This window comes from Mus musculus, chromosome 11 (assembly GCF_000001635.26).
Source record: "Mus musculus strain C57BL/6J chromosome 11, GRCm38.p6 C57BL/6J".
In the NCBI taxonomy this organism is placed as follows: Eukaryota; Metazoa; Chordata; class Mammalia; order Rodentia; family Muridae; genus Mus; species Mus musculus.
The window spans coordinates 117,109,351-117,136,838 of NC_000077.6; the positions used below are offsets into that span (position 1 = coordinate 117,109,351).

Consider the following 27,488-nt stretch of genomic DNA (forward strand, 5'->3'; position numbering starts at 1 on the left):
GTGAGTGGCTGTTGATGCTATACCTAGGGTATGAGTCAGAGGAGCCAAGGAATGGTACCCTCATGCCCAGGCTTCTAATCGGGAGGAGGTTAGCTCAACCCAGCAGCTCAAGGGAACAAGAACCTTGCTAAGGATGCTGGGATTTGGGTCTCCTCAGCCTTTGTCCCATGGGCACTGTCTGATGCACACATTCCTCAGGATGTCTGAGGTGTTTGACCATCCTCTCATGATGACAATACTCTGGTGAAAGAAAGAGAGGAGGTGCGTACAGACAGAGCACGGCAGCAGCCACCTTCCCTGTGCTGGCTATAGGGTGGAACTCGCAGATTGCATGGAGGGACTCGGGCAGCATTGACACCGCCCTTATCAGTCCACGGGTGACATTCTTCTCTCAGGGAATCTAAAGAAAGGGGAAGTGCCCCTGGAGCAACCCCGGTAACCCATAAACAGTTTGGGCGGTTCTTTCTGGTTTTGTTTTTGTAAGAAGATGAAGTTTCATCACATGACTTGAGTCTGTGCATCCTGTGCTGCTCTTGGGGTTGGCTCTGTTGATGACACAGGACTTTCCACTCCGCCTTGGTGACCAGGAGACACTTCCATTCTCTCAGTTCTGACTTCACCTCCTGAGCAGCTTAACCATCTTTTCCCTGGTTCTTACCCATGATCCAACTCTTTTTCTAAAGGTTTATCTTTTAATTATGTGTATGTATGTGTGGGTATGTGTGCCTGGCTGCAGGTGCCCATGGGGGGCAGAGATAGTAGATTCTCAGGAAGCTGTAAGAGTTGAGAACCCTTTCTGTCTTCTGCCTGATCAGTGAGTACTTTTTTGTTTTTGTTTTCTGAGATAGGGTTTCTCTATATAGCCCTGGCTGTCCTGGAACTCACTCTGTAGACCAGGCTGGCCTCGAACTCAGAAATCTGCCTGCCTCTGCATCCCAAGTACTGGGATTAAAGGTGTGCGCCACCACGCCCGGCCAGTGGGTACTCTTAACCATTGAGCCATCTCTCCAGGCCCCATGACCCAATTCTTTTTTTCTTTGTTTTAAGGTTTTCTTTCTATACAGTTTTAGCTGTCATGGAACTTGCCGTGTAGACTAGACTGGCCTCAAACTCACCGAGATCTTCAGCCTCTGCCTCCCAAGTGCTGGGATTTAAAGGTGTGTGCTTGAGTTCTTTAGAATTCTGCCCTTGGCCTTCTCTTTGCCTCTGTGTGCTAGGGTGTGTGTGCATACATGCTCTTAGGGGTAAAACAGTCCCACCACTGACTTCATCTTGGATAACCCCTATTTCACCAAGTTCCCTCTGTGAGGCCTTCTGAACCCCAACAAGCAGGGGCTATTTTTTCCTATGACATATTTCCCTTTTTCTTTCTTTCTTTTTTTGTTTTTTTTAAAAGAATTATTCATTTAATGTAAACGAGTACACTATAGCTGTCTTCAGACACACCAGAAGAGGGCATCAGATCTCATTACAGATGGTTGTGAGCCACCATGTGGTTGCTGGGATTTGAACTCAGGACCTCTGGAAGAGCAGTCACTGACCTTAACAGCTGAGCCATCTAGCCAGCCCCCCTTTTTCTTTTTGAAAATGTCTTAGCCGGGCATGGGGGCGCACGCCTTTAATCCCAGCACTTGGGAGGCAGAGGCAGGAGGATTTCTGAGTTCGAGGCCAGCCTGGTCTACAGAGTGAGTTCCAGGTCAGCCAGGGCTACACAGAGAAACCCTGTCTTGAAAAACCAAAAAAAAAAAAAAAAAAAAATATCTTAAGTAGCCTAAGCTGGCCTTGAACTTGCCATGTAGCTAAGGATAACTATGAACTCCTATTTCTCCAGCCTCCACCTCCCAAATGCTGAGACTACAGACATGCTACCACATCCCACTTATGCAATGCCAGGGATGGAACCTACGGCCAGGCAGGTACTCTACCTACTGGGCTACATCCCCCTGGTCCTCCCTTCCTTGTATAGATGTTCACATCTTCAAGTACACGCTCACCCTAAACAGACTAGTTTGCTTTTGTCCTTAGTGAGAGGCTGTTAGTCACCCTGAGCATTTATCCTCCACGGTTTCTAGCTAACAGAACTATTAATTTTTACTTGGATGAGTAGCAACTTGGAATGTAGGTTACATTGCATGTCCAGCCTTCTTGTCCACTAAGCATGCTCATAATTTCTGGCCAGTGGATATAAGGGAAACCCCCCTCCCTCCCCAGGAAGCCCATTTCAAGAGGACATTAGAGGCAGGAGATGCCTTGCAAGCAGCAAGGCAGGGGGGACAGGTGACCCTGATGCTTTGGATCCACATGGATTAACCATCAGAACCGAGAACTATGGCTTCCTATTTTATTGTGGGAACTGTTGCTGTTTAATATACTGATAGTCAGTGTTGGCTTCACAAGGTTCACACAGAATTCACTCTAGCACAAGAGTCTCATTTAATAATTCCTCCCAGTTCTGCTCCAAGGACATCAGACTGCAGTTCAGTTACCAAACAACTGTTTTCAGTCTTTTTTTTTTTTTTTTTTTTTTTTGGTTTTTCGAGACAGGGTTTCTCTGCATAGCCCTGGCTGTCCTGGAACTCACTTTGTAGACCAGGCTGGCCTCGAACTCAGAGATCCACCTGCCTCTGCCTCCCGAGTGCTGGGATTAAAGGCATGCACCACCACGCCCGGCTCTGTTTTCAGTCTTATTTGGCAAAACTTGGGACCTCATCCTGTCCATGGCTTAACCATGACATCACAAACTCCGCCCAATCTAATCAGAAGCTAGCCATTGAGATTTGCCTAAGCCTTTGAGTGGTGGTGATCCTTAGGTGCCCATACAGTGTGCCTGGCTATAGGTGTCCGGGAGGTTTTGTTGCCTTTGGTCCATCTGCAGGTTACTTGGGCGGTCATCTGAAGTGTTGACAGTTGGCTGATCGTGGAGGTAGACATCTTGTCAGCTCCGGACCTCATTCGCATAAGCAGAGTATCTCTGATCACAACGCTTTTGCTGTGGGCTTTTGATCCCTGGCAGCCAGATGGGGTCACAGCATGCTTCCCCCCTTCTATGTACCTCACCTTTGTGCCTCTATGTATGGATGGGGAGCAAGCACTCTGTGTGCACGTGCAGAAAATCACAAGCCCTGGGGCCATTTGTTAACTGTGGCTATGTAGGGGTCCTTGTAGATTTTTGGCACCTGATCAATAACATGAATGTCAAAATAATCAGATGGGCTGGGTGTGTAAGCTAAATGGTGAAATATCTCCTTGGCCTATAAAACTTGGGTTGAACATTAGCACCACAAAACAAGCAAAAAAACCCTAAACAGTTGACATTATGTTTTTGTTCTATTTTATTGTGTCCTTATACCTCCCTTCCAATCCTACTCCACCCTGATCCCTTCCAACCCCTGCCACTAGGTAGAAGAGAAAGGTTAGAGGGGGAAGGGGTGTAGACCTCTTTCAGCCAACAAAAGAGACTACTTCCTGCTGATTAGATGCATGGGGTTCCTTGGGGCAAGTCCAATCTTCATAGTCAGCGATAGTTAGCGATATCTCTAACTTCAAGTCTCTCTGTTCACAATCACTTGACAAACCACAACAGCAGCAGGGGGGAGCAGCAGCTGCCCCAGGCTCTCCCATTTATACCCTCTCCAGAGTTCCCAGAATTAAGCCATCTTGCGGCTGGCAAAAGTCACAACCCTGTCAGTACTCTAGGCAAGTCATAGTCACCTGCTGTGAAGCAGCCTCTTATCCCACACCTGGGATTAGAAGGAAAACACAGTCACATAACTGGGTTTTTGTAAGAAATCTAAACTCTCACTACACTAAGCCACACCCTCTCTCAAACATACCACGTTTCACATGTAAACACATGTTTTTATTTAAACGTGTTACTTTAGTGGGGTCTGGTGAGATGGCTGGGCAGTTTTGTTTTTGAGACAGGGTCTCACTAGGTAGACTTGGTTGGCCTGGAGCTTGCTATGAAGACCAGGCTAGTCTCTAATTCACAGAGATTCAGTGCTTCTGCCTGATGATGGCATTAAAAGCATGCAGCACCGCAGGATTATTTTGTAGCTACTCTTAGGTATTATATTACTTCACATAAAAATAAATTTCAGCATGTGCCCCGAAGGCATGTTCTCTTCAATTCTTTTCCTTCTTTCTATGTTTGTGGATGTTTTTGCCTGCCTGTATGCTTGTGCACCACTGGCATGCAGTGCCAGAGGAGGCCAGAAGAGGGCGTCAGATCTCCTGGGACTGGAGTTACAGCCAGTTGTGAGCTGCCAAGTAGGTACCGGGAATCGAATCCTGGTCCCCTGGGAGAGCAGCCACTGCAGTTGAGAGCACAGTTGTCTAAGTGAATTTCCCAACTCCTCTTAAGGTATCAGTTAGACTTCCCCTCATCTTTCTTTAGAAATCATTTGATAAAGACTATATCTGTTTTGTACCCCCGAGGTCTGTGCTTTCCAGGCTGTGAATTGGCCCCATCTTCCAGTCTCTATTTCCTGTACATTTGTGGTTCATCTATAGGTTTGTCAGAATGGTGTGTTCTGGATAAGATCATCTCAATGGGTGCTGCCATTCACTCCTACCAGGAGCTCATGTTTGTCTTTCTTTCTTTCTTTCTTTCTTTCTTTCTTTCTTTCTTCCTTTCTCTCTCTCTCTCTCTCTCTCTCTCTCTCTCTCTCTCTCTCTCTCCCTTTCTTTCTGATACAGGGTTTCTCCGCGTAGCCCCTGGCTGTCCTGGAACTCACTCTGTAGACCAGCCTGGCCTCGAACTCAGAAATCTGCCTGCCTCAGCCTCCCAAGTGCTGGGATTAAAGGCACCACTGCCCAGCTCCCACAGCATCTTTTAAAGGTGAATGTGATCCCTACACGTGGACATAAGTCATCAGCAGCCTGAGTAGCGCGGGTAGCAGTGCTGGAAAATGACGGTTTGAGTTGGAAATAAAGTGTGATCGAGCAATGAATGATATGTTTGTGTGGTGGGTAAACAGGTCCTGAAGGAAATTCCCAAACTCTTGTGTGCAAGTACAGCCATCCGGGGTGACTAATGTGAACGGAACAACAGTGACACTGATGGAGAAATTGTGTGTTGCTTCTAAAACTAGCTTTTCTGTGTGGGTGGATGCGCCAGGTGTCCGCTTATTGTCACCCGCCCGTCTTCAGGACCCCTAAATGTCTCCGTGTGTGGCTCTTAAATTTTAAAGTTGGAGACGCTGAAACGCAAGGCACACCTAGCACCCCACTTGAGGTCCCTCCCCTTAGAGCCATCCCACAGCCAGACATTCCCCAACCATCTGGACGTGTTGACAAGGGTGCTTGGGTTACACCCATCTCCTCCCCACCCTGTTCGCTCCATCACCATTACTAGGCCAGAATGCAATCAGACACTATAGCAGTGCAGGAAAAAAAAGAGGAAGCCCACGAGGAAGCACAGACGGCGCAAGCGCGCAGCATTCAAGCTGGAGGGCCGGCTTAGCTGACATTCCGTAGAGGTCCCAGTTCCCGCTCCGGCTGGAGTGCGCATTTGAATCTTTTCTGGGGTCTGTGGCTGCTAACTGCGAAGCCTCGCCCGCCGCCACGGCCCTTCCCCCTTCCCACTGACGCCAAGAGAAGGAGCCTCTGGGGCTCGCTCCGAGTCCTGGCAGACCAAGTCCTGAGCCCCTCCTACGCACGCGCAGATCTGTAACTCGCGCCGGCGCAGTACGGCCCTTAGCCAGCCCGGCGGCCGCCCCTCCCCCTCCCTAGCAACCGCCTCCTGCTCCTTCCCCCGCCCCCTCGGCCTGGTGTGCGCACGCGCGCCTCTTCCGGGCTGGCCCCTCCCTCCCCGTCACCCGTAACAACCACTCGAGCCCTCGCCGCGCCCCTCGGCCCTCCCGCCCCGGCCCCTGTCCCCGGAACCGGCGGTCGAGCGGCGGCAGCCGAGCCTGTGGCACGGCTCTCTCTTCGGGGAGCCGCCGGCATGAACGCATCCCGCCACCGCGCCGCGTCCCCGACCCGGTCCTTCTGACAAGAGGTAAGCTCGCGTCGTCGTGGAGGGTAGGAGCGCGCCCGGGTGTCAGTCCCTGGCAGGGTCCCTCTGCTGCGACGGCCCGGGGCGCTCGCCATCTCGGAGACTGCGGAGCCAGCCGGGTCCCTCCGCCGCCGCCGCCCCCTCCGTCCAGCCCCGGCCTGCAGGGAGGCGCTCCCCCGGGGCCGACCCTGGGCTGATTTTCAAATACCAATTATCATGCAACAGAGGCAGCCCCGGCCTCCTGTGCCATTTGGCGGTGGTCACTCCGGATGCCCGCGCAGGGCGTGGATCTGGACCAGACCTCCCCAAGCCAAGATCTGGCCCAAGTTCAGGGAGCTGGCGAGCAAGCTGGTCCTTCAGTGTAGTCACTTGGTTAAGAGTTTCTTAATAAAGGCATCACGCAGTGCTTGCATCTTCTCTCCTACCCGTCAGCACCCGGTAATCATCCTCCTTTTATTTGAGAGATACCCGAAAACTAATTTTCTCAATTAAAAAAATATAAACGATTCTTAGTCTCCCCTCCGCGCACCGGCGTTGTAAGGTTTACGAGAGTGAATGGAACGCGGTCTCTGCGCTCCAGGACGCGTCAGCGCCTGAATCGAGATTAATGAAGGCTTGAGTTTGGAGAACCGAGGAGTCTGGTTTGAGAGCTGGGAGTGTAAGATCGTCTCACACAGATGGAATCAGGAAAGGCGAACGGCATGCTTGAGGTCACCCAGAGTTATTAGCCATTGTAGTTTTCCAACTGTTGGAAGGTGGTTTTCCAACGTAACCTGCTCCTTCCGAGTGCTATGCCAAGCAAACATACCAGAGAAAGTTCCAGACCTGTTTAAAGCAATGTAAACATTGTAGAAGTGCAGCTCTAGATAGCAATCCTCTGAAGTCTATCAGCGTAGGGGTTTTTTGTTTGCTTTTTTAAACACCTGTAATTTGGGATACCGAGATACTGGGTTTTGAACTTTTGAATGTCTTTTGACTGTATCTAGGTAAAATAACATCCTTATTGATTGAGCCCCAGTGGGACTACTGGGCTCACTGGACTTTCTTTCCTTTTTATATTTCTGTTTGTTTTTCTCCTCCTTTAAGTAGGTGAGCAAAAGGTTCTAGATGACTCTGAACACACAAGGGTGTTTGCCCAGAAAGCCGCCCTTGCCAGCACCCGAGTGATTCTGTATGCAAAGCAAGGTTCCTTGACCTCAGACTTGAGCATGTAATTGATTGCCTTGCGGTTCTCGGGTTCTCGGCTTCAGGAGGCTGGAGGGTTTTGGAACCCCTTAGCTGGAGCTGGGCAGCCTCCCTGCTGTTTGTAGACAGTCTCTGAAATCGGAGCGAGCAATTAGAAAACAGGAAACAACAAAGTTCCCTTTGAAGCCAGCACTTAAGGAGTATCCCATTATTTAAGAAGACAGTAAGGGTCGCTTGCTCCAGCTTTTTGTGTCATCCCCAGAACGGTTGCCATAACATGTTACATTTTTAGTTGGCTTCTTGTAGACATTGTTCAAGAGAACACCACTGAATCCTGGGACTTCATGGCTGCTGAAGACTAGATCTCCTGACCTAAGCCAGAGACTCTGCCCATACAGGGGGCAGAGGGCCTCCCAGGTGGCCCCTCCTTCCATGTGGGCCATCTTTGCTTGTTACTAACACCCTGATGCTTCCCCGTCAGACCGTTTCAGCGAATCCTCTTTCGTTTTCGTGTATGTTTGGAAATATGACCTGTGGTGGTCTCTAGGATGTGGCGGTACGAGAATCCAGACTCACTTTTCTTTCCTGTAATGTGGTTATTTATTACACGTATTTATGTTTTTCAGGAGTAAGAAGACTGCTATTGAATTACAACCATGGTGCAAAAATACCAGTCCCCAGTGCGGGTGTATAAACATCCCTTTGAGTTAATTATGGCTGTAAGTACTTCACATTTCAGTTTCCTCTGGCTTCTTTTTAAGATTAAACTTGGATGATCTGCAAACTCCGCTCCTTGTTATCATTGCCTTTACGAGCTCAGCTCCGCTACGTGACTGTGACCTGCGGCCAGAGTCTGGCTGGCAGTTTTAAACAAAACGCCTCTGAAACTGCAAATCTGTACGTTTGTGTTTTTGCAATGTATCCGGGGTGACATGCGAGCTTGCATCATTCACCCACGGAGAACGCAGACGTGGGATCCTGGCCAAGCATTTCCTAGGGCTTTTGCTGGCTTTCTTTGTTCACGTAGCTGCGGGACAGGGAGGACGGGGAGCGCTGCCCCCATGCTGCTCCTTCCTTGGGAGAGAGCACTGTTCCTGAGGGAATTCATCTTAGTTGGTCTCAGGACTGAGCACGGTGGGATGGGGTTTCCCCTGCGTGTTAGGAAGTAGTTCTGTTTAGTAAGTTTTCCCAGCAAATAGCAAATCCATGATTCAAACCAGAATTCCACAAAGAGTGTAGCTGAAGTGTTTATTTTTTTTTATCTACCTGAATTGGACTAACAATCATTTTACTGGATTTTACAATCATTTTACAAGCCAAGTGCTATTCTAGTGACTTGTGACCTCCTGCTCAGCGTCCCGTGTGTCACTGTGATGGCGTTAGGCCCGTGTGGAAATGTGTGACACAGGAAGAATGCATCTGTCTTAAGAGTCTCACCCAGGATACACCGGTGCCACCGGCACCAAGCTCAGAACATGTATAGTCCAGTAGGGAGATGAGCTCTGCTGCGTCTGGGGTCCTGGGTCCATGCCTGCCAGAATGAGGATCCCAGGCTGGCCTTGAACTCAGGATCTTCCTGCCTCAGGCTTCCAGGTGCTGGGGATTACAGTTGTAGACCATTATGGCTGCCCCTGCCCAGGTGACATAACCTGTCTGTGTTCTTTATATCGAGAAGCCCAGGTTTGCCTGTTCTTCTAAAAGCATACTCAGCAGTAGGCTTTGAGATTAGTTGGATCAATAGTCTTAAAAAGCAAAATAAAATCTTAAATCCTCTTGAGGGAATGCTGCTTGCTTTTTTTCCTGACTGAAGTGTGACTTCTGTACAGTGAGATGGCCTCAAGCTCCTGTGCAGCCCAGTCAGTTTTCACAATAGTCTCCCGCCTCTGTCAGGGCAGGACAGTGCATCCTTTACCACAGACAACCGTCTGTGCAGCTCTCTGTCAGGTGGGAGGCCTGTTGGTTGCTATGGTGGGGGCTTTGTGTCCTAAAATAGTTTTGTATTTCCCTTAAATATTTTATGTGGCTGGTTTGTGAGAAAGATGCTTTTCGGTTTGACTTGACTTTTGGTTGTATGGATCAACCCACCCTCTCCCTCGTGCTCTCCCCACCCCAGCCAGCTCGAAAGGGTCTTTGTTAGAGGGACACATGTGTGGTGTGATAGAAATCTCTGTAGAGGTTGAGGAATTCCCAGTGGGACAGGCTGGAGCCTGCTGGTGGAGGGTGGCTCTGGGAAACAGCTAGCCGGGTAGCCGTGCCTGAACTGGCACCTCTCGGGCCCCTGTGCAATCCCCTCTCTCCTACTCTGCACTGGCTTAGCTTACGCTGCACACACACACACACACACACACAGACACACACACACACACACCCGCTCTGCTGAGCTGGCCACAGCCTATGGGTCCAGGTCAACTTAGTGGCATTTCTGGTTGCATTTTTTTTTTTTTGAGTTTTTGAGTGGCCAGTTCTTGTCACATGACCTACTTTACATACGAGAGAGAGAGAGAGAGAGAGAGAGAGAGAGAGAGAGAGAGAGAGAGAGAGAGAGAGAGAGACTCTCACTGAGACTGGTCGTCTTCTTCCTTAGACTGAGGCTCAGAGTGTCCTCTGGGGAGTCACCTGATCTTTCTTCAGTTTGCAAGGCTGCTGGAGTCAGGGAGGAGGTGTGTGTGGTGGCACGGGTTGGGGCTGGCAGGTTAGGTTTGCCAGAACTGTTTTCCAAAGCTCCATGTGGGCTGGCGAGGGGATCAGCTGGTGAAGGCATGCGCTGCCAAGCCCAGCCAAGCCCGTGATCTGAGTTTGATCCTGAGACCCAGGAGGCAGATGGAGAGAACCGACCTGCCTGCTCTCTGGCCTGCTCACCCTCCCCATAAGAAATGGAAATAAATGGTTTTTTTCCCCAAAACTCTTGCTGTGAGTCTGTGGTCAGAGGCAGGGTCAGCCTCTTCCAACCCTGGATTCATATAAAGCTGTCTAGGTTGCTGAGCCTTCAGACTTTCTGATGTCCTTTATTGTTTTCAAAATTAGGAAGTTTGCTTTGCAAATTTTATGCAAACTTTGCATAAATTCAAATTCTTAGCCAACCCTAGTTTTAAAAAACTTGTAAACTGCTTTTCTGTTTGGCACTGGCTAGCTTCCTCTTGGATTGCTAATTTTTCCTTTAGGCCTGAAAATAAAATATATTTCCTTCCTCCTTCCAGAACTAGAGTGGTCAGTAGCTGCAGCCCTGCAGGGCGCTCGCCTCCCCCCCCCCCCCCATGCTGAGGTAAAGGAGCCTCAGCACTCACTCTGCTTTGTTTATTTATTTATTAAGGCAAACAGTAGCGAAGTCTGTGCTGTGGAACCAGTTGTCCCTAGTAGTCCCTAGAGCAGCATTGTAGCGCTTCCTCCTAGGGGGGAGGGGGAGGGGGAGAGAGGGCACCAAACAGGTGTGTGCCAGTCCCTGGGAGAAGGCCAGGAGGAAAGGGACTCCTCCAGCTTGCCCCTGTGTTCCTTTGAAGCCAGGTTTTGTGACTGTGGATTACAGAAAATTGTCAGCTGAGCGTTGCCTGGTACAGACAGTGGGGTCACATTTCAATTGCATTTTGATTGAATAAACGAAAGTTTGTTGTTGAGTTGGGCATCAACAACATTTTAAAAATGTTAAAAGTTTCTTTAGCTCATTTGAATTAAAAAATGGCATTTAAGCAAACAGAGCTGAAATGACGGTTTTCAGCTGGCATTTGTGACATTCCTTGGAGTTAGGATGAGAGAGAGGCTAGCCTAGAAACGCCTGCAGACGTGGAGAAGGTGCCAGCTCCTTGCCCTGCAGTAGGTGAGGGGAGTCGGTGGGACGATAATATTCTTGGGTCAGTGTTGTCTTTGTTACCCATGCTCCTGATAATGTGTGTGCCAACATATTTTGTGAAGGTTCTGGTCCACCGTGATGTCCACGCCTTCAGGTCTCAGCTTGACCCGTTTCCTGGATGGCTTCCTTCTGCTTGCGCTTGTCTACCCAAAGGGTTTATGGTCTCCTAGGTGCTTCGTAGGTCAGGGTTTGCGGCCAGGCAGAGGTGGACGTGCTGGGGCAGCACTGTTTCCTTTTGAAAAAACCTAGGACGAAACACAAGCTTTAAAGCCCAGGCAGGTGTAGCCATGCATGTGGCTGCAAGGGAGACTCAGACTCAGACCAGGGTCAGACCCTGACTCAAAAACAAAACAGCACAGAGAATTTTAGGTATGTTAAAGACGCTCTGGCTGGACGTGGGGGAGGAGGCCTGAGAGGCCATGCTGTGAGAGCTGTGGTATTTTTCTGTCAAGGACAGCTGTCCCTGTGGACAGGGGAGGTGTGTGATGGAAGGGCTCTGACAGCGTTGCCTGCTCTCCCCAGTCATCGTAACTGTCCTGTCTTGCTCCTGCCCTGGCATCCTGCCTCAGGGGTAGGGCACAATGGGCACCTTCTCCCTTCAGTCCACATCCTGGTTTTTCTGTCTCTGTGTTTGCCGCAGAGCCTCCTCCTCACTGCATTAGTTGGACAGGCACCCTGAACGTTGCCTTTGGGACATGCAGTCTGTCCCCTCAGTCTCTTACCCCGAGCCCTTGTCCTGTGAGCGATAGTGACCCAGTTCCTTGTTCATCTCCCCTCAGTCTTTGAGCCCCTCAGGGCACCCGTGAACCCTGCTTCCTTGGTTCTGGAGGCGATTTCCTGCTCCCTGCAGGCCCTGTGGCGCCCTTCCTGCCCGCCCCTGGCCCTCTTTAGAATCACTGTGTTCTCAGGCTGTGAGCCGGCTGCCTCCCTGCCCCTCCGTGTCTTTTTATACTCCTTTGCCTCACATGCTTGCCTTTGCCATCTGTCTCTTCAGATCTTGTTGAGTATGTCCTGCCCTGCCTCCCTGCTACCTCTGGAGGCAGGCCTCGTGTTTCCCTCCCTTCCCCCGGGGCACGTGGCCACTGCTGGCCTCCGCCACACTTCCGACTTGTCTCTAGTACTTTGTCAGTGCTAGGTCTTTGCTTATGACTGTATTTGCTTCTCTTCTCAAGGGTCCGTCCTGTGTGGTCCTAGCAGTGGTGTCTCCTTGTTTCCCTGGGCCTTGAAAGTACACAGGCGCCCAGGTGTGAGCAGCGAGTCTCTGCCTTTCCACCTGAACCCTTGCCTGGATTTTCTGGGGACCCCACTCTCACGGGGCTTTGTGTTTTCTTGAGCCCAGGCTATCCAGGGCCCCTCGGTGCTGCTTCACCCTGTGAGGCGTGCAGAGCTGCTGGCACTGCGGCAGCAGTGAGAATGGTTCCTGTGCAGTTGAAGGACCAGAAGTCCTACTGGCTGCGTGGCTGTTGGTCAAATAGCCGACTGCACAAATGGGCTGTAGCCTTCCTCCCTGTTCCTTCCGCGGGCTTTTCCCATTTCCCATTTTGTATCTCACGGCCTCTCTCTAACACAGCTGCAAGGAGGAAAAAAAGAGATTTGCTCAGAGTGTAGATGTTAATTCCACCTGCACCCCACCCCCACTGAATAGCCAGTGATGGGCAGCCATATCCTCCTCCACCCTTGCTGGGACCTCTTTGCCCACCTCCAAGTACCAGACAAAAGCAAGTCCCTCTGTACACACAGACGGCTCTGCCATGATCTTGTACATCAGATGGGCATTTATAGCTAAGCATTATTACTCTGGCCAGTGGTAACAAGAGGAAAGGGTGTCTACTGTTTCCTGTGAGTCCCTGTGGGCTCTGTAAGGTGCTGGGCAGCATCCTGACCTGGAGTGCGTCCTGAGGAGGCGGCTCTTCTCCCTGAGGATGGGCAGGGCGGATTGCCTGCGGATCCACAATCGGCAGTGTTGACTACAATATTGCCTGTCATCCAGCCTTTTATTTTTATGTTTATTTGTGTGTGTGTGTGTGTGTGTGTGTGAGTGTTCTGCCTACATGTATGTATGTGCATCATATGTGTGCTTGGTATGTTCAGACGTCAGAAAGGGCATCAGATCTGCTCTAGATCTTGAGTTATAATCAGTTGTGAGCTGCCATGTGGGTTCTGGAAATTGAACCTGGCTCCTCTGCAAGAGCAGTTAGTGCTTTAGCTGGTGGGCTCCCCCACCCCCAAGTCCCCTTCTTACCTTCTTGGACGATATTTTCTTCCCTTCGCCTTAGGTTTAAACTCTGGGTCTTGGTCTATTTCTGATCTGGTTTCCAGTTTTGTGGTAATTAGACATGAGACTGCACTACCTATTGTCTGATCTTGAGTGAGCCTGATGTGTGGTGAGCCCCTTTCCCTCTGGGCGTGTAGTGCAGGCTGCCTTAGATGCTCGATCTTCTGCCTCCATGTCCCGAGTAGCTGAGATTATAGGGCAGCACCACTGTGCCTCAGTGGAGTTAATGTCTACTTTCACGAAGAAGCTCACTGCTCCCGAGGAGACTGTGGTAAAGTGCTGCGTTGGTGCTGTCTGGCAGTGGCAGAGTGTGGTCCATTTCCTCTGATGGTGACTAAAGGTCTGGTAGGTATTTGGGCGGTGTGCTGTTGTCTCGAGGCTCTGAGGGTGGTGGTGTATGGTCCTGTGTGAGTGTGTGGTGGTGACTAAGGGTCCTAGACACACGTGATGTGTTCTGCTCTCTCTGACGAGGTTAACACCAGAGCCCGTTGCATCCCGTAGAAGCTGAGGTGACTGGGCTGGCTGACTTGCTGTCAGGAATGGGTGGTTGTAGTTTGCTCCCCTTGTTACCACTGCAGGTGACAGTCATCCTTCCTTGCTGCCTCCTTTTCAGAAACCTAAAAAAAAAAAAATGGCTTTATCGCTGACTTCAGTTGTTCTCAGCGTGTGGGTCTCCATCCCTTTTGGAGTCACATATCAGATATCCTGCATATCAGATATTTACATTATGATTCAAAGTAGTAACAAAATTACAGTTAATGAAATAGCAATGAAACCGGTCGGGGGTCGCCACAACATGAGGAACCGTATTAAAGGGCCGCAGGATCAGGGAGGTTGGGAAGCACTGGCATACTGGACTCCGGCTCCAGTAGAGTGGTTTGCATTCTGGTGCCTGCCTCTTGGTCCCTCTTCTGAGCTCCCCTCCTCCTCCTGAGCATTCCGCCTCTGATTTGTTAGTGAAAGTAGGTCATTTGTCCTTTGTGTTCCCACTGCAACCTTTTGCTGATTCAATTGTTCTGCCAGGAGGCAGAGAGGGCCTGAGTACAGTCACCTAACTGCTCTCTCCATCCTCCATCCTCGTAAGGCCTGCAGGTGAAGGCTAAGGCCATTCGCTCCCTTGATGAGTGCAGATGTTGTGGATGTGCGCGCTAAGTGCCAGTCTCTTCAGGGTAAACTGGGCCGCCGACCTATTTTTAGCTCCTTTCTAACCCGGTGACTTGGGTGACATGCTTGTGCTGCGCGCCATGGCTTTATGGGCAGGGTTCTGTGGAGTGTGTGAGAAAGCCCTTGGCAGAAGGCTGGTCCATGGGAGGTGGGATGTGACCAGGTGTCTGCCGGGCTCTGTCATTTCCCACACCCATTCATTCCAGCCCCTCCTGGAGAGAGACAGGTGAGACTGCCACTGCAGAGACAGGTTAGGGTAGTTTGGCAGCTCTTACAGGTGGCCTGTATCTCTGTCGTGAGCTGTGCAGGAGTGAAGGCTGTGTGCGTGTTGCCTAGTGGTGCTGTGGTAAACATAGCATGGCGGGTACTGCCTGTCACCCTGGGAAAAGGTGTGCCTGGAGGATGGGGTGACAGGTTTTTTTGTTTAAGGAAAATTGTATGCAGTTCCTCTAAGTCCCAGCTACTGAGGAAGTTGATGCAGGAGGATCACTTGAGCCTAGAATTTGAGTACAGACTGGGCAACATGGTGAGAGCTCACTTGTAGGAAGGGAGAGAAGGAAGAAAGCTGTCTGTCTGTCTGTCTGTCTTTCACAGATGCATGCTGCCCTGTTTTGCACCCAGTGGTTAGATGGTTCCTCAGGTCTGTCTTGTTCTTAATCCTGAATATGTACTGAACGGATTTGTCTTAAGAATGCCGGTCTGGGAAGGATGCTTGTGTCTCCTCATCACCCCTGCTTCTGTGCTGGGGATTGGACTATATCCAATTGAATGTTGGGGATTGAGCTACATCCCAGCCAATGGTCCTGAAGGGTGTGCCGGGTCACAGTGGAGCATCTTTTGGTCGGGTGTGTTTGTGATTTACACTGGGATCGCGCCCTGAGAGACTCTGATGCAGATCATAGTTTGTGAGTCAGCTGGAGTTTGTGTTCAGGCTGAGGCTGGTCGCCTGCAGCTGTCTGCACGTGCTTGCCCCACGGCACACCGCTTCCATCGGTTTCCTGCCGAACCCAGGTTCATTTTACAGAATAGTTTTCACTCTGAGTGAGTAGTTATCAGATTTTCTTTTGTTTTTCCAGACAGGGTTTCTCTGTGTAGCCCTGGCTGGCCTGGAATTGCCTCTGACCAGGCTGGCCCCCAGCTCACAGAGAGTAATCTGTTTTTTGTTTTTTTGTTTTTTGGTTTTGTTTTGTTTTGTTTAATATGTCTTAAGTCTGAGAAGTTGGTGTTTCTTTTTGGGGGGGAAACTCTTATTGATCATTTACCTTTTTTTTTTTTTTTTAAGGTTTATTTTGTTTGTATGACTACACTGTAGCTGTCTTCAGACACAGACACCAGAAGAGGGCATCAGATCCCATTTGTGAGCTACCATGTGGTTGCTGGGAATTGAACTCAGGACTTTTGGGAGAGCAGTCAGTGCTCTTAACCACTGAGCCATCTCTCCAGCTCCAGAAGTCATTCTTAACTGAGTCAGTTTTCTTGGCAGCCGTTATTCTGTGACATGTTTGTCCTAATCAAGAAATGCATTTCTTTTCTTCTGTGTGTTTCTTGCCTGTGCACATATTGAAAACCAAGGCCAGACCTGAAAGTTGCAGGTAACTATATTTAGAAGCAAATTGATAATGAGGTGCTGTGGGGCTGCTCCCAGACACCAACCCGGCCGACCCCTGCATTAGTGGTTAACAGCATGCGAGTTCTTGTCTTTCAGTGCTGACACTCTGCTAAGCCAGCATTTCTCTGAGCAGGCATACAGTCTGCAGTGTCACCATCAGGTGCTGTGCGTCAGAAACCTGCTCAAGCTGGAAAGCTGCTGCTTAGACCCTTCTCAGGGAGCTCAGAGAAAGCCAGTGGAGTCTGCTTGTAACAGTTTAAACTTACAATGGAAAAGGAATAGGTCCTCCAGTAACTTTGCAGTCAGCTCTTCTGTCTGCTTTCTCGTGGGGAGTGGGACACCTTGGGGGCATTATTTCCATGCTCTGGGCTTCTCTAGAGAGCTGTTCTTTTGGGTAGCTAGTAACCGCAAAGTTATGGTACCAAATGGGCGCTTTCCTGTCTTAACCTTGTGGATGGCTTTATTCGCTAACTTTCTGGTAGATTTGTACTATATGTTAATTTTTATGGTTGTAAAACATGCATATAATTTAAATGTATTTTAAGTGTATAGTTTAAGGTATTAAATACAGACGTAATTAATTACAGTACATCCGTCTCAAACACCATTTCAACCAACACTGTACCCATTAAATGCTGACACATGCCCTGGCCATCCTTCTGGTCGCTTGTGTTGTCAGTGCTAGGCTAGAACCCAGGCCAGGTACGTGCTAGGCAAATGCCCTTGCACTGAGCTAACCGGCTCTAACTCTGTTTTCTGTGTCTGTAAATCTGACTTCTTTAAGGCCACAAAGAGGTGGAAGCAAGTCTGCTCCTTTGGGCCTCACTCATCTTAGCCTAATGTTCTCAAGGGTCATCTGTGTTGGATAAAAATATCCTTCCTTTTTCTTTTTTTCTTTGTTTTTGAAATAGGGGCTTATAATGTAGCCCTAGCTGACCTGAAAACTCTTTGTAGACCAGGCTAGTCTAGAACTCAGAGATATGGCTGTCTCTTCCTTCCAAGTGTCAGGAGATGTCACCACCACACTTGGAATTCCATTCATTTTCAAAGCTGGATATGGTAGTCCACTGTGTGCACATCTGTTCATAGTGTAGTCCAGTGTGTGTGCACATCTGTTCATAGTGTAGTCCACTGTGTGTGCACATCAGTTCATAGTGTAGTCCACTGTGTGTGCACATCAGTTCATTTATTGATGAACACTTGGGCTGCTTCTACCTTTTGACTATGGGGTGTAATGCACACTGTAAACAAACATTTTAAAGGTGTTATTCTGTGTGTCTAATGTATGCACATGTGTGTGGAAGCGAGCAGACACCTGGCTGGAGTTTCTCACTCTTCCACTGTGAGGCTCTTGGGGTCACACCTGTGTTCACATGCCTTTACCTTCTGAGTTACTGTGTCAACCCCTGGGCTGTACTTTTGAGTTTGTTAAGATTTATTTTTATTTTATATGTGTATGCGTTTTGCCTGTGTGTCTGTCTGTGTACCATGTGTGTGCCTGGTGCCTGCAGGGTCCAGAGAGTGCCAGATCCCTTGGAATGGAGGGGTGTTCATATATGCTGTCGTGGGCCACCATGTGGGTGCTGGGAACTAAATCCAGGTCCTCTGTAAGACAGCAAGTGCTCTTAACCACTGAGCCATCTCTCCAGCACCATACTGCACATTTAAAAAATTTTTGCTGTAATATTAACCAAAAAAAAAAATGATATAATTACATGCTTCCCAGGAGTGTTTTGTCTTGAGCTTGTTGGCTTAAGGACAGGGTCTGATCTGAGTACTGGGGTTGACGCTTGTGCAGGCCAGCCCAGGTCTAGCCTCATCCCTTACATGGGATAGCCTCAGACTTTGGTGTAGTCATTCCAAGTACAGCTGTGATGTCGGGCTCATCTTTCCTTTCTGTGGTATTGGGGCTCAAACCCAGGCCTTGCCACGCAGCACTGGCTTTCCCGGGTAGCCTGCTGTGGAAGTGAGATGACACAGGAGTGTCCCATGGGGAGAACTGGTGAGCCCTGCCGTTTTGGAGAAATGACTGTGGCAATACAAGAGCTTTCCTCAGGTGGCCCTGCTCCCTCAAGGTTCTGGGCCAGTCTGAACTGCGCTTGACTTCCTGTCTTCTGCTGAGTGTGACTTAAGCCTGAGCCCCCCAGGCTCTGCGAAGCTGCAGACCTATAGCAGTGCACTATGGGAACTGTGCTGGCGCCACCGCCGACTCCACGAGGCTTTGATTCTAGTTCATGACACTAGATAATATTTCCATAGCTCATTGCATTCTTTTATGTGGGCAAGCACATGGCATTTTTAAAGCTGACAGCTGCAGTTCCCTGGAACACCAAATGCTTTCCTGAAGGCCACGGATTATCTTTTACACCGAGAAGTCAAACAGTTCTGCTAAGTGGGGCTTCACCGTGCAGAACGGACGGAGGTGCATTTATGTGCCGTCTGCTCTGTTTGCTCTAGCTTACCTTTCTATTTTTCTCTTTTTAGGTCAGGATCTTTAACCTATGCTGGCCTCCAGCTCCCAGTGTGTGAGACAGTGACCTTGGACTCCCTCCTCACCCTCTGCCTCCACCTCTCAAGTACTAAAGTTGTAGACATATCAAATGCCTGCTGCCACACACGTGGCCTGTGGTGGAGGCCCGGAGTCCTCTGTCCTAGGATTCTAGGAGAGGGTTCTGCCTACTGAGAGAGCTGCCTGCAGCGCTGGTGTCCTCTAACTCTGAGACTATCACTGGTCGTTTATTTTGATAACTGAAGAATGCGTGTCAGCACTCAGAGAGCTCTGGCTTTCCCATGTATCTGGCCAGGCACTGTCGGGCAGCAGTGGCTTGCTGTATTTTTGTGAACAGCAGATAATGCTGGTTTAATAGTTGAAAGCAAACACAAAGAGTGGATTAACATGCTGCTGCTGTGTTAGAGCCAAGTATAGCATGAGCTACTTTGTGGGCCTGAGCTGCGGGACGAGGATTGAAACGGGAAAGTGGTGGGAGGAGCAGTCTGCAGCCTGCTCAGCAAAGAGCCAGGGCTAGGGCCTGTCCGAAGGAGCTGCCAGACTCATGGTTTGTATCCCGGATGAGCTGTCTTCTGCTGGCTGCCACGTCAAGCAAGTGTGTTGTCACTGGAGCTTGTCCTTGTGTGAGGTGTCCCTGCCTTCCAGTTTTCTTGCCTGATTGTTTTTAATGCAGGGTCTGGCCGTGTTGACCAGCCTGGCTCAAGCTCCTGGCTGATGTGTGGTCCTTCCACCTCAGCCTCCGTGAGCAGCTGGGAGTGCCGGTGCCAGCACACGGGCCTCCTCTACTGTACCTGCTTGAATACCATTATAATAAAGGAACTGGTCAATACTTGGGATTGAAGGAATAGTTTCTCTCTCTCTCTCTCTCTCTCTCCCTCTCTCTCTCTCTCTCTCTTTCTCTCTTTTTTTTGTTTTTTTTTGAGACAGAGTTTCTCTGTGTAGCCCTGGCTGTCCTGGAACTCACCCTGTAGACCAGGCTGGCCTCAAACTCAGAAATCCGCCTGCCTCTGCCTCCCAAGTGCTGGGATTAAAGGCATGTGCCACCACTGCCCGGCTATACTTTCTCTTTTAAAGGGGTTCATTTGTTAACTGTGGGTGAGTGTGGCAAGCACCTATAATCTCAGCACCAAGCACGTAGGCTGTGACGATGCAGAGTTTGAAGCCAGTCTGTCAGCCAGTCAGTAACTACTGGAGGGTTTGTACGTGCCCCCAGTGCAGATTCCCTCAGGGATCCATATCAACCAGACCCTTAAACTGGGTTTTGTTTGAAATCAAGCCAGCAATTGGCATTGCAGGGGAGGGGCACGCCCTTGTATTGGTCTGCTCCTGTCCCGATGGAGGTTTGTTGCCTGAGGAATGCTAAACACAGATAGCTGACCTGTGTGTATAGCACTTGGGTGCTGTGGTCCTCAGAGGTTGCTGGACATGGGGAGTTGTCCTCCAATGCATAGCCTAGGCAGGCTTCGATCTTGTAATCCTCCTGCCTCAGTGTTGGGATTACAGGGGTGAACCACCACTTGTGGTCCAAAAGTTTAGAACTCTGAAGAAACTTAGCAAGTATTAACTGTGTAGCAGTGAGGCAAAGGAGGACCATGTGTCACTGGGGGTGGGAAACGATTCCAAGACGGCCCAGTGCACCGCCTTCCGGAATCTGCTGGTTTTCTGGAGAGCCGACACATCTCTTCCCCTTGTGCTGGTTCTCAAGTGTGCAGTGGGCATCAAAGCCGTCTCCACAGGCTGTCTGATGAGCACGTCTGGCCTGGCCTGGCCTGGCGACCAGCCTGGCTTGCTCTGTGGCTGACAGGGAGCCTGCTGCTGAACCAGCTTGTGCAAAGCTAAGAGCAAAGGGGCGGGGGCGGGGGCAGACTGCTGCAAACCAGAGTGGGCCGGCTGCACACAGCCCAAGCTCCCCTCTGCACCTTTAGGCAGTGCACAGTTGCCCAGGGGCCAGTTTAGAGTCTTGCTTTAAGAGACCTTCCGCCGTTTCCCCTGATCTCTTTCCTCCTCAGACCCCTCTGGTCTCACCTGTGCTCTGCTATGCCAGTCAGTGCCCTCCTTCCTCAGCGTCCCTCCTTGGTGTTTCATGGCCCTCCTAGTCTCTGTCTTTTAGGTGGCACAGCATAAGTCAGTCAAGTACCTGCCATGTGTGGGTTTCAGGCTCTAATTTGCCCTCTCATATTACCTCCCGGTTAGTCTTAAGGTAACAGGCCTTAGAGAGGCAGTGAGTGGCATGGATGACGGCCGAGGGGAAGGGCATGGAAGTAGACTTCAGGAACTCAGTGAGGGTCATCATGATACCTTGGCAAGGCTTTGGACCCTGTTGTGCAAGGTTTCCTGGAAGGACTGTTGTCTGAGTACAGCAGTGTGCTTCCTGGGCTGTGGGACCCAGGCTGGCGTGGACACTTACTCAGGCCACCGAAGTTCCTGACGCCATTGTGTGGGGAGTGTTAATCCCATTAGCAGCACTTGCGTCCTTCTGGGCAGGCGGCCTGCAGCAGGGGCATACTCCAGAGAACACCTGGTCTGTATATTACGAATTTCTCTTTCTGTCATCCTTACCTTTAGGCTTACTTAACGGTGGGATATGCTAGCTCCTTTGCCAAGCCTTGCCTGTCTTCATGTTATAAAGGAAATGCTTTGCTTGCAGGGCCTAGTGAAATGAGATGGTGTGCCTTGTCTCTGTCTTCTGACTGAGAGAGGGCAGGGTGCTGGTGTTTAACAGCCCACTTCTTTTTTCATGGCTAGTGAACTGCACATTAACAGCTTCCCGACCCGGCCTCATGAGTTTTGACTCTTACACTTTTAGTGTCCTGGGAGATGATTGCCATTGCATTTGGTGACCATGGGCTTTCTTGTGGTCCATTTTCAGAGAACTACAGAATGAAGTCCTTAGTTTGGCCAGGCTCAGGGTTTAGGCCTGAAATCTCAGCTGCTTTGGAGACCAAGACAGAAGGATTACAAATTCCAGGCCTCCTAGGAAACTTAAAGAGACATGATTTCAAAATAAACATTGAAAAGGTTGGGATTCAGAGCCGTGGTGGTGCTGTGCTTGCCAGATGTGCTCGCCCAACGGGAGGGACCCCAGGGCAGTCTTAGTTTGTGTGCAGACTTTGAAAGGCGCTTGTGCTCTTCAGAGCTCAACTGGCCCTGGCAGTGTGCCCCTGCCTGCACCTCCCAGTGCTTCCCTCCCTCCCAGGAGCTCAGTGTCTGTCATAGCACATCTGCTCTTCCTGGACAGGGTCCGAAACACTGGCCTGCCTTAGTCTTTCAATAGTGCTTTGGGCTGAGGAAGATGATAGGCTGTGAGGGATCACCTTCCCCAGGACACTGTGTGTCAGGATGGGGGCTGTCTCACTCTGTGTGTGTGTGTGTGTGTGTGTGTGTGTGTGTGTAAGCTAACCATGTGCATACAAGTAGACTTTATTTTCTTTTAGATTTATTTATTTTATATATGTGAGTACATTGCCACTGTCTTCAGACACACACCAGAAGAGGGCATCAGATCTCATTACAGGTGGTTGTGAGCCACCATGTGGTTGCTGGGAATAGAACTTAGGACCTCTGGAAGAGCAGTCACTTCTCTTAACCACTGAGCCATCTCTCCAGCTCCCAAGTAGGCTTTATTTTTAAGCACAGTTTTATGTTAAAAAAAAAAACCCTGAGCACTGGGTCCTGGAGGTTTCGTGGCGCCGCCCTCCTGCCTCAAGTGTTCCTGTGTGGTTGATTGTTGCTACTGAAGAGCGGCTCCTGGTGACTTAGAGTTTGCTAGGAGCCATACTTTCCTCCGGCACTCCACTAATGTGCCTGTGGCGAGGCGCACACACGCTTGCTGTTGTGGAACCTCCGCTGCAAACCGTTATCCTGGTTATTTAAGAATGAAATAGAAACATGTCAACTTAGGTATATTTTTGAAATGCTGTTCAAATAACATAATAAATGGTATGCGGCTCACCTTATGGTAACAAGGGTGCTGGGAACTTTGCAGCAGAGCTTCATGGAATAGCATTGGGGTTGTTAACTCAGAGAAGCCAACCAGAAATGCCGGCTGGGATGGTTAGCTTTAGGACCTACACAGCTAGGTGCACGGTGTGGTGTCTTCAGGCTGTCTGGATGTCAGTCCTGAGCTTTCAGAGACCGTCTGGCTCTTAAATAAAATGAGGATAAGCCTGAGTTTTCTAATTGAGATTAAAAAATGGAAGGTGCAGTTAACCAAACCTTCTTGTTTATACTTTGAATTGATTTGAAGACTCAGTAGCTTGCTTCAGCCTGTTACTGTTATAAACATTTCTTAGTGGTCTTGCTGGGAGGTCTTTTTTTGTAAGATAAAAATATGTCTATATGTGATTACCTCCATGCGTGTGTGCGCACACCATGCATGAGCCTGGTGCCAGCGGAAGCCAGGAGAGAATGTCAGATCCCCTGAAACTGAAGTTACAGATGGCTGTGAGCTGCCATGTCGTGCTGGGAACCAAACTCAGGTCCAACAAATGCTTTTCCTCATAGAGCCATCTCTCCAGCCTCTGGCAGGTAATTCTTGAAGAATATAAGTATTTCTGGATGTGAGGGCAGTCGGGCTATGATAAATGTCACCCCACTTGTAGCAGGGTTGATTGGTCCGATCTGTCCGGCAGCCTGGGTGCCCCCTCCTCCCTCACTGCTCCACGTTGAAGAGGACGATCGATCGTCCCAGAGTAGAGGAGGCCTCGTCTTCAGTCGAGGGCACAGACGCGCCGTGCTCCCCGGCTAGAGCCTCCTGACAAGCTCTCGAGAAGAGAAGCATATCAAGGTAAAATGTTCTAGGCGGCCTTGGGAAATCAAGACTTTAGCTGTTAGTTGGTCCTTTAGGTTCAGCTAGAAGCCGCAGAGGCAGTATGGACCAGACTCCTCCATACAGCCTCCAGAGCAGATGTAGTGCTGCCTGGCCCCCAGGACTCGGGTGGGTAGAAGGGCCAGTCTTGGTTGCATTGAGACTCTGCCTTTAAAAAAAAACAAAGCCAAGCATAGTGGCTTTGTCATTTTCGCACTTGGGAGGCTGAGGCAGGAAGATTGCTGGAAATTTGAGGCCAGCCTGGGTTACAGAGAGAAGCCCTGTCTTAGAACTGATTGTCAGTTTGTAGGTTGACCATGGGCATACAAGTAGGCTTTATTTTTAAGATCAGTTTTATGTTTAAAGAAAATTGAACAGCTAGACCCTGAGCTTTCGTGGAACCTCCTTCCTGCCTTGAGTTTTCCCCACTAGTGTCCTGTGTGAGAGGACTGGTGACTTTTAATCTGCTTGGAGTCCCACTTTCCTCGGGCGCTCTACTAATGTGCCTGTGGGCAAGTTTAACTAGATGGAAACTTGCTGATTTATTTATTTTTCCCCTCCACAATCCTTTACTTCTTCTCCTGTTGTAGACCAGGGTCAGGGGACCCCACTGCTATGTAGACTCCAGTGGGCTAGCCCAATGCTGCGTAGAGCTGGGGAGGGGGCTGCTACCTGTATGCAGACCCCCCCCCCCCCCGCATTGGCCAGAGTGCAGTTTCTCAGTAGAACACTGGTGGGCTGCCAAGCAGCCGATCCCGTCCTCCCTTTTCCTTCTTTCCTCCCTCCTTCCTTCTCTCTTTCTCTCTCTCCCTCCCTTCTTCCCTTCCCTCCCTCACCCTTTCTCTCTGTCTCTGTCTGTCTGTCTGTCTCTCTCTCTGTCTTTCTCTCTCTCTTTTTTTTTTTTTTTGTTTTTTTTGTTTTTTGTCTTTTGATGATTTCCCCCAGACAGGATCTTACTGTGTAGTCCGGGCTAGCCCAGAATTCTCTACATAGACTAGACAGACTGGCCTTGAACATGCACTGGCCTCTTGCCTTTTGGTCTCCCAAGTACTGGGATTAAAAGTGGCCACCTTTAATCTATGCCACTAAGCCTGGCCAGAGGAAGGTTATTCTATGGCCTTCTGTCAGAAACACACAGGCCCAGCGAAGAATGAGCTGTGATCTAAAGCAGTTTTCATGGAGCTGCCAATGTCAATGTCTAGGCTTGGGTATCCATAGACCTTCACCCTGCCCCGTGGTACAAGGGATCAAACCCAGGCCTTGTTCTTGTAGGCAAGTGTTCCACCACTGAGCTACCCTGCAGCCTATGCTTTTGAGTGGCAACAATACACCAGGGTACCTGAAACATTTGTGGTCCTTCCTAGGAAACTGAGTTTGATGCAGAAATCTGAAAGCCTTCTCTGGAATTGGCCTGGGCTGTCAATGTTTCTTCTCCAGTGACTCTAGCTGCCCTCTGTAGGCCTCTCCACAGATATTTCCACAGGGCTGGCTCTTTCTCAGTAAAGGCTGCAGCCAGCCTTGCCCCAAGTGTGTGCTGTAGCTTATAGCTGAATCTGTTACATTATTGTTAAGTAGGTCACTAAGCTTACCTAAGTCCCTGATACTCCTGAGTCCTCCTGTTACATCCTCCAGCATCATTAGCTTAGGGCCTGTGTGTCACAGGGGTGTGCATGTGTGTCCGTGAGTGTGTGTGTACCCGTGGAGGTTAGAGGACAATTCTCAGGGAGTTGGTGTTCCTGGTACCTTGTGGAATTTGGGATCAAACTCAGGACATCAGGCCTGTATAACAGTGCCTCTACCTCTAGCTGTTTTTAAAATCCAATAGTCTTTTATTGAAATTATTTTCTTGTTGACTCTTAGCCAGCTGGGCACTCCACTACACCACTGTTGATGTCATCTATGATGTCATGAGGGTGGTGGCCATCCGAATCGCAGCCCACAGACTGTGCAGTACCCAGGATCTGCTGGACAATGATGACAGTCTCATCAAAAGTGATGTTTCCACAGTGTTTAATGTTCTTCTGCTTGTTTCTGTCTCTCGGTGGCTTCTTGAGGGCTTTGGTGACCAGGGCAGAGGCAGAGGACACCACCTCGATCTGGGCCTGTCTGTTCTGGATGGTCCGTTTCACTGTAACCCTGAGACCTTTCCAGTCACCGCTGGCCTTGGCAATGTCATCACCAACTTTTTTTTGGAGCTAGACCCAGACAATGATTTGGGAGGCCAAGGCGAGTGTGGGCGCTGACCTCGCCTCCAGTGCACCTCAGATACATGACTTTGATCTCGGGGTCGAACTTGCATGGCATGGTGGAGGCGGTTGGTGTCGGATGAACCGGGATTCGGGAAGACTGAAGAAGAAGTTGCATCGTTGCCTCCTCTTTTGCAGACCCTGGTTTGTTTTCTGAGGCTGGGTTGGCCTTGAGTAGTGGGAGGGGCGGATAGCTGCGTTCCAGCACCCTGCCTCTGGGCTGCCTCTGAGCTGCATTTCCACAGGCGGTGGTCAGTCAGTCGTGGCGCTAGGACTTGGTGAGTCTGCCTACTGACCGTGTTGAAGGATCGTTTCTTCGTTGTGATATTGAGCCGTTATGGTTTAGTTTATGTGCTCACTGACTTTTTTCCAGGAGAAACCTATGCCTGAGAGTCACTTTTTTGGTCATATTTAGTGTTCCAGAACATCTCACTTTTCTAGAAAACAGCTGGCTTGGTTTGTTAGCAGAATTGGGTGTGAACACAGCTCAGTTTGGAAGGGGTTGTTCTTTAAACAGAATTTCTTTTAAATAAGTTTTCCTGGCACCCTGCGGTACTCCGCTCATTAATTCAAAGTCAGTCCGCCTTCACTAATACGGTTTTCTTCAGCACAGCGCTCGCTGTTAACATGTCAGCAGCACATCCAGAAGTTGGTTAAAGCTGAACGCTCTGTTGCCGCCCCCTAACTGCAGGCTCGGAGCCCTGGGAAGGGGAAGAGTGGGTGTGGACGCGGTGGGAGGAAGAGTTATCCAGGAGGCAGCTTCCTTCTGGGGGAGGCAAGTTAATAAGGCCCTAGTGTTGTTTTTATTATTCAGACAAGTGCTGCTTTAAACACAGTGCAAGTGATCACAATAGCTTTCTCTTTCCACAGCCAGCCCCCCCCCCCCCAAAGGGAGCGTCTCTTGCTGAAGAACTGATGTGTGCGAGCTGTGCTCTGTTCAGCCCCTTGACTCATTTGCTGAATGCTGAGTGTGCTCCAGACTCAGGCTAGGGAGGCTTTGTGGGGTGGCTGCTGCCCCTCTGGGTCTCCTGTCAGAGCAGAGCCCATGAGGCTCTTGGCCTTGTACAGAGCCTTGAAAGCAGAAGGCTTCCTGCTGCTAGACTTGGTGTGCATGGGCTCCATGCCACTCCAGCCTATGGACCCTGCGAGAGAGAGGTACCACTCAGCAGTCCTACCCTGGGGCGGGGCTCCAACAGACACCCGGGTGGGGTTTCATGTGTAAAATGTAGCAGTGTTGCATTTAACCAGCCACAGGAAAGACAGTACATCCTGTGTTAGTGTCCGTCCCTCCCTCCCTTCCTTCTTTCCCTCTTTCCCTCCCTCCCTCCTTCACAAAAGGAAGAAAGAAAAAAAAAAAAAAAGACCCATAGCTGTATCTATATGAGTGCATGTACAGCCATTGAGGGATGCCCTAGCCCTGGGTTCTGGGTTGGTTTGTTGTTGGTTTTTTTTTTTTTCCTCCTTTTTAAATTTGAGATGCAACTGAACCGAGGGCCTCGTGCACACTATGAAGGTGCTTTCCTCTAAGGCTTAGCCCCAACCTGCCCCTTCAGCCCTGTTTTACTTTTTGTTGTTCAGGCTGCTCTTGGACTTGTGATCTCCTGCTTCTGCCCCTGAGCCCCTGGCATTGCCTCCTAGGCAGGCTCCTGGCTTCCTGTTCGTATCAGTGTGTTTATATTCTGGCTCAGGGTAATACAGCCGGGGCTACACAGAGAAACCCTGTATGGAAAAAGTGAGAGAGGAGGAGGAGGAGGAAGAAGAAGTTTCCCCGAATAAAGCTCTTTCTTTTCCTTTGAATATTTTCTCCAATTTTTTTGTTATTGACTCTCCCAACTTTTTGTTTTGGGAAAT

At 49.8% G+C, this 27,488-nt stretch overlaps 1 protein-coding gene and 1 pseudogene across 6 annotated transcripts in view; one reads left to right on the forward strand and one right to left on the reverse strand.

Moving 5' to 3' along the window:
* Positions 1-5,817: 5,817 nt before the first annotated feature.
* The window catches only part of Sec14l1 (SEC14-like lipid binding 1), a 44,101-nt gene continuing 22,430 nt past the window's right edge, over positions 5,818-27,488 (forward strand). For 3 of the 6 annotated variants that reach the window (NM_001166506.2, NM_001166507.2, NM_028777.4), the window contains exons 1-2: positions 5,818-6,001; positions 7,810-7,902. In NM_001166506.2, the coding sequence (NP_001159978.1) occupies positions 7,840-7,902 (63 nt within the window). In that variant the 5' untranslated portion in view covers positions 5,818-6,001; positions 7,810-7,839. Of the gene's footprint in view, positions 6,002-7,809; positions 7,903-18,559; positions 19,414-26,628; positions 26,793-27,488 lie in introns of those variants that run through there. The other 3 variants (NR_029459.2, XM_006534352.1, NM_001363165.1) reach the window with 3 other exon arrangements.
* On the reverse strand, positions 25,234-25,710 carry Gm51931 (annotated as a pseudogene).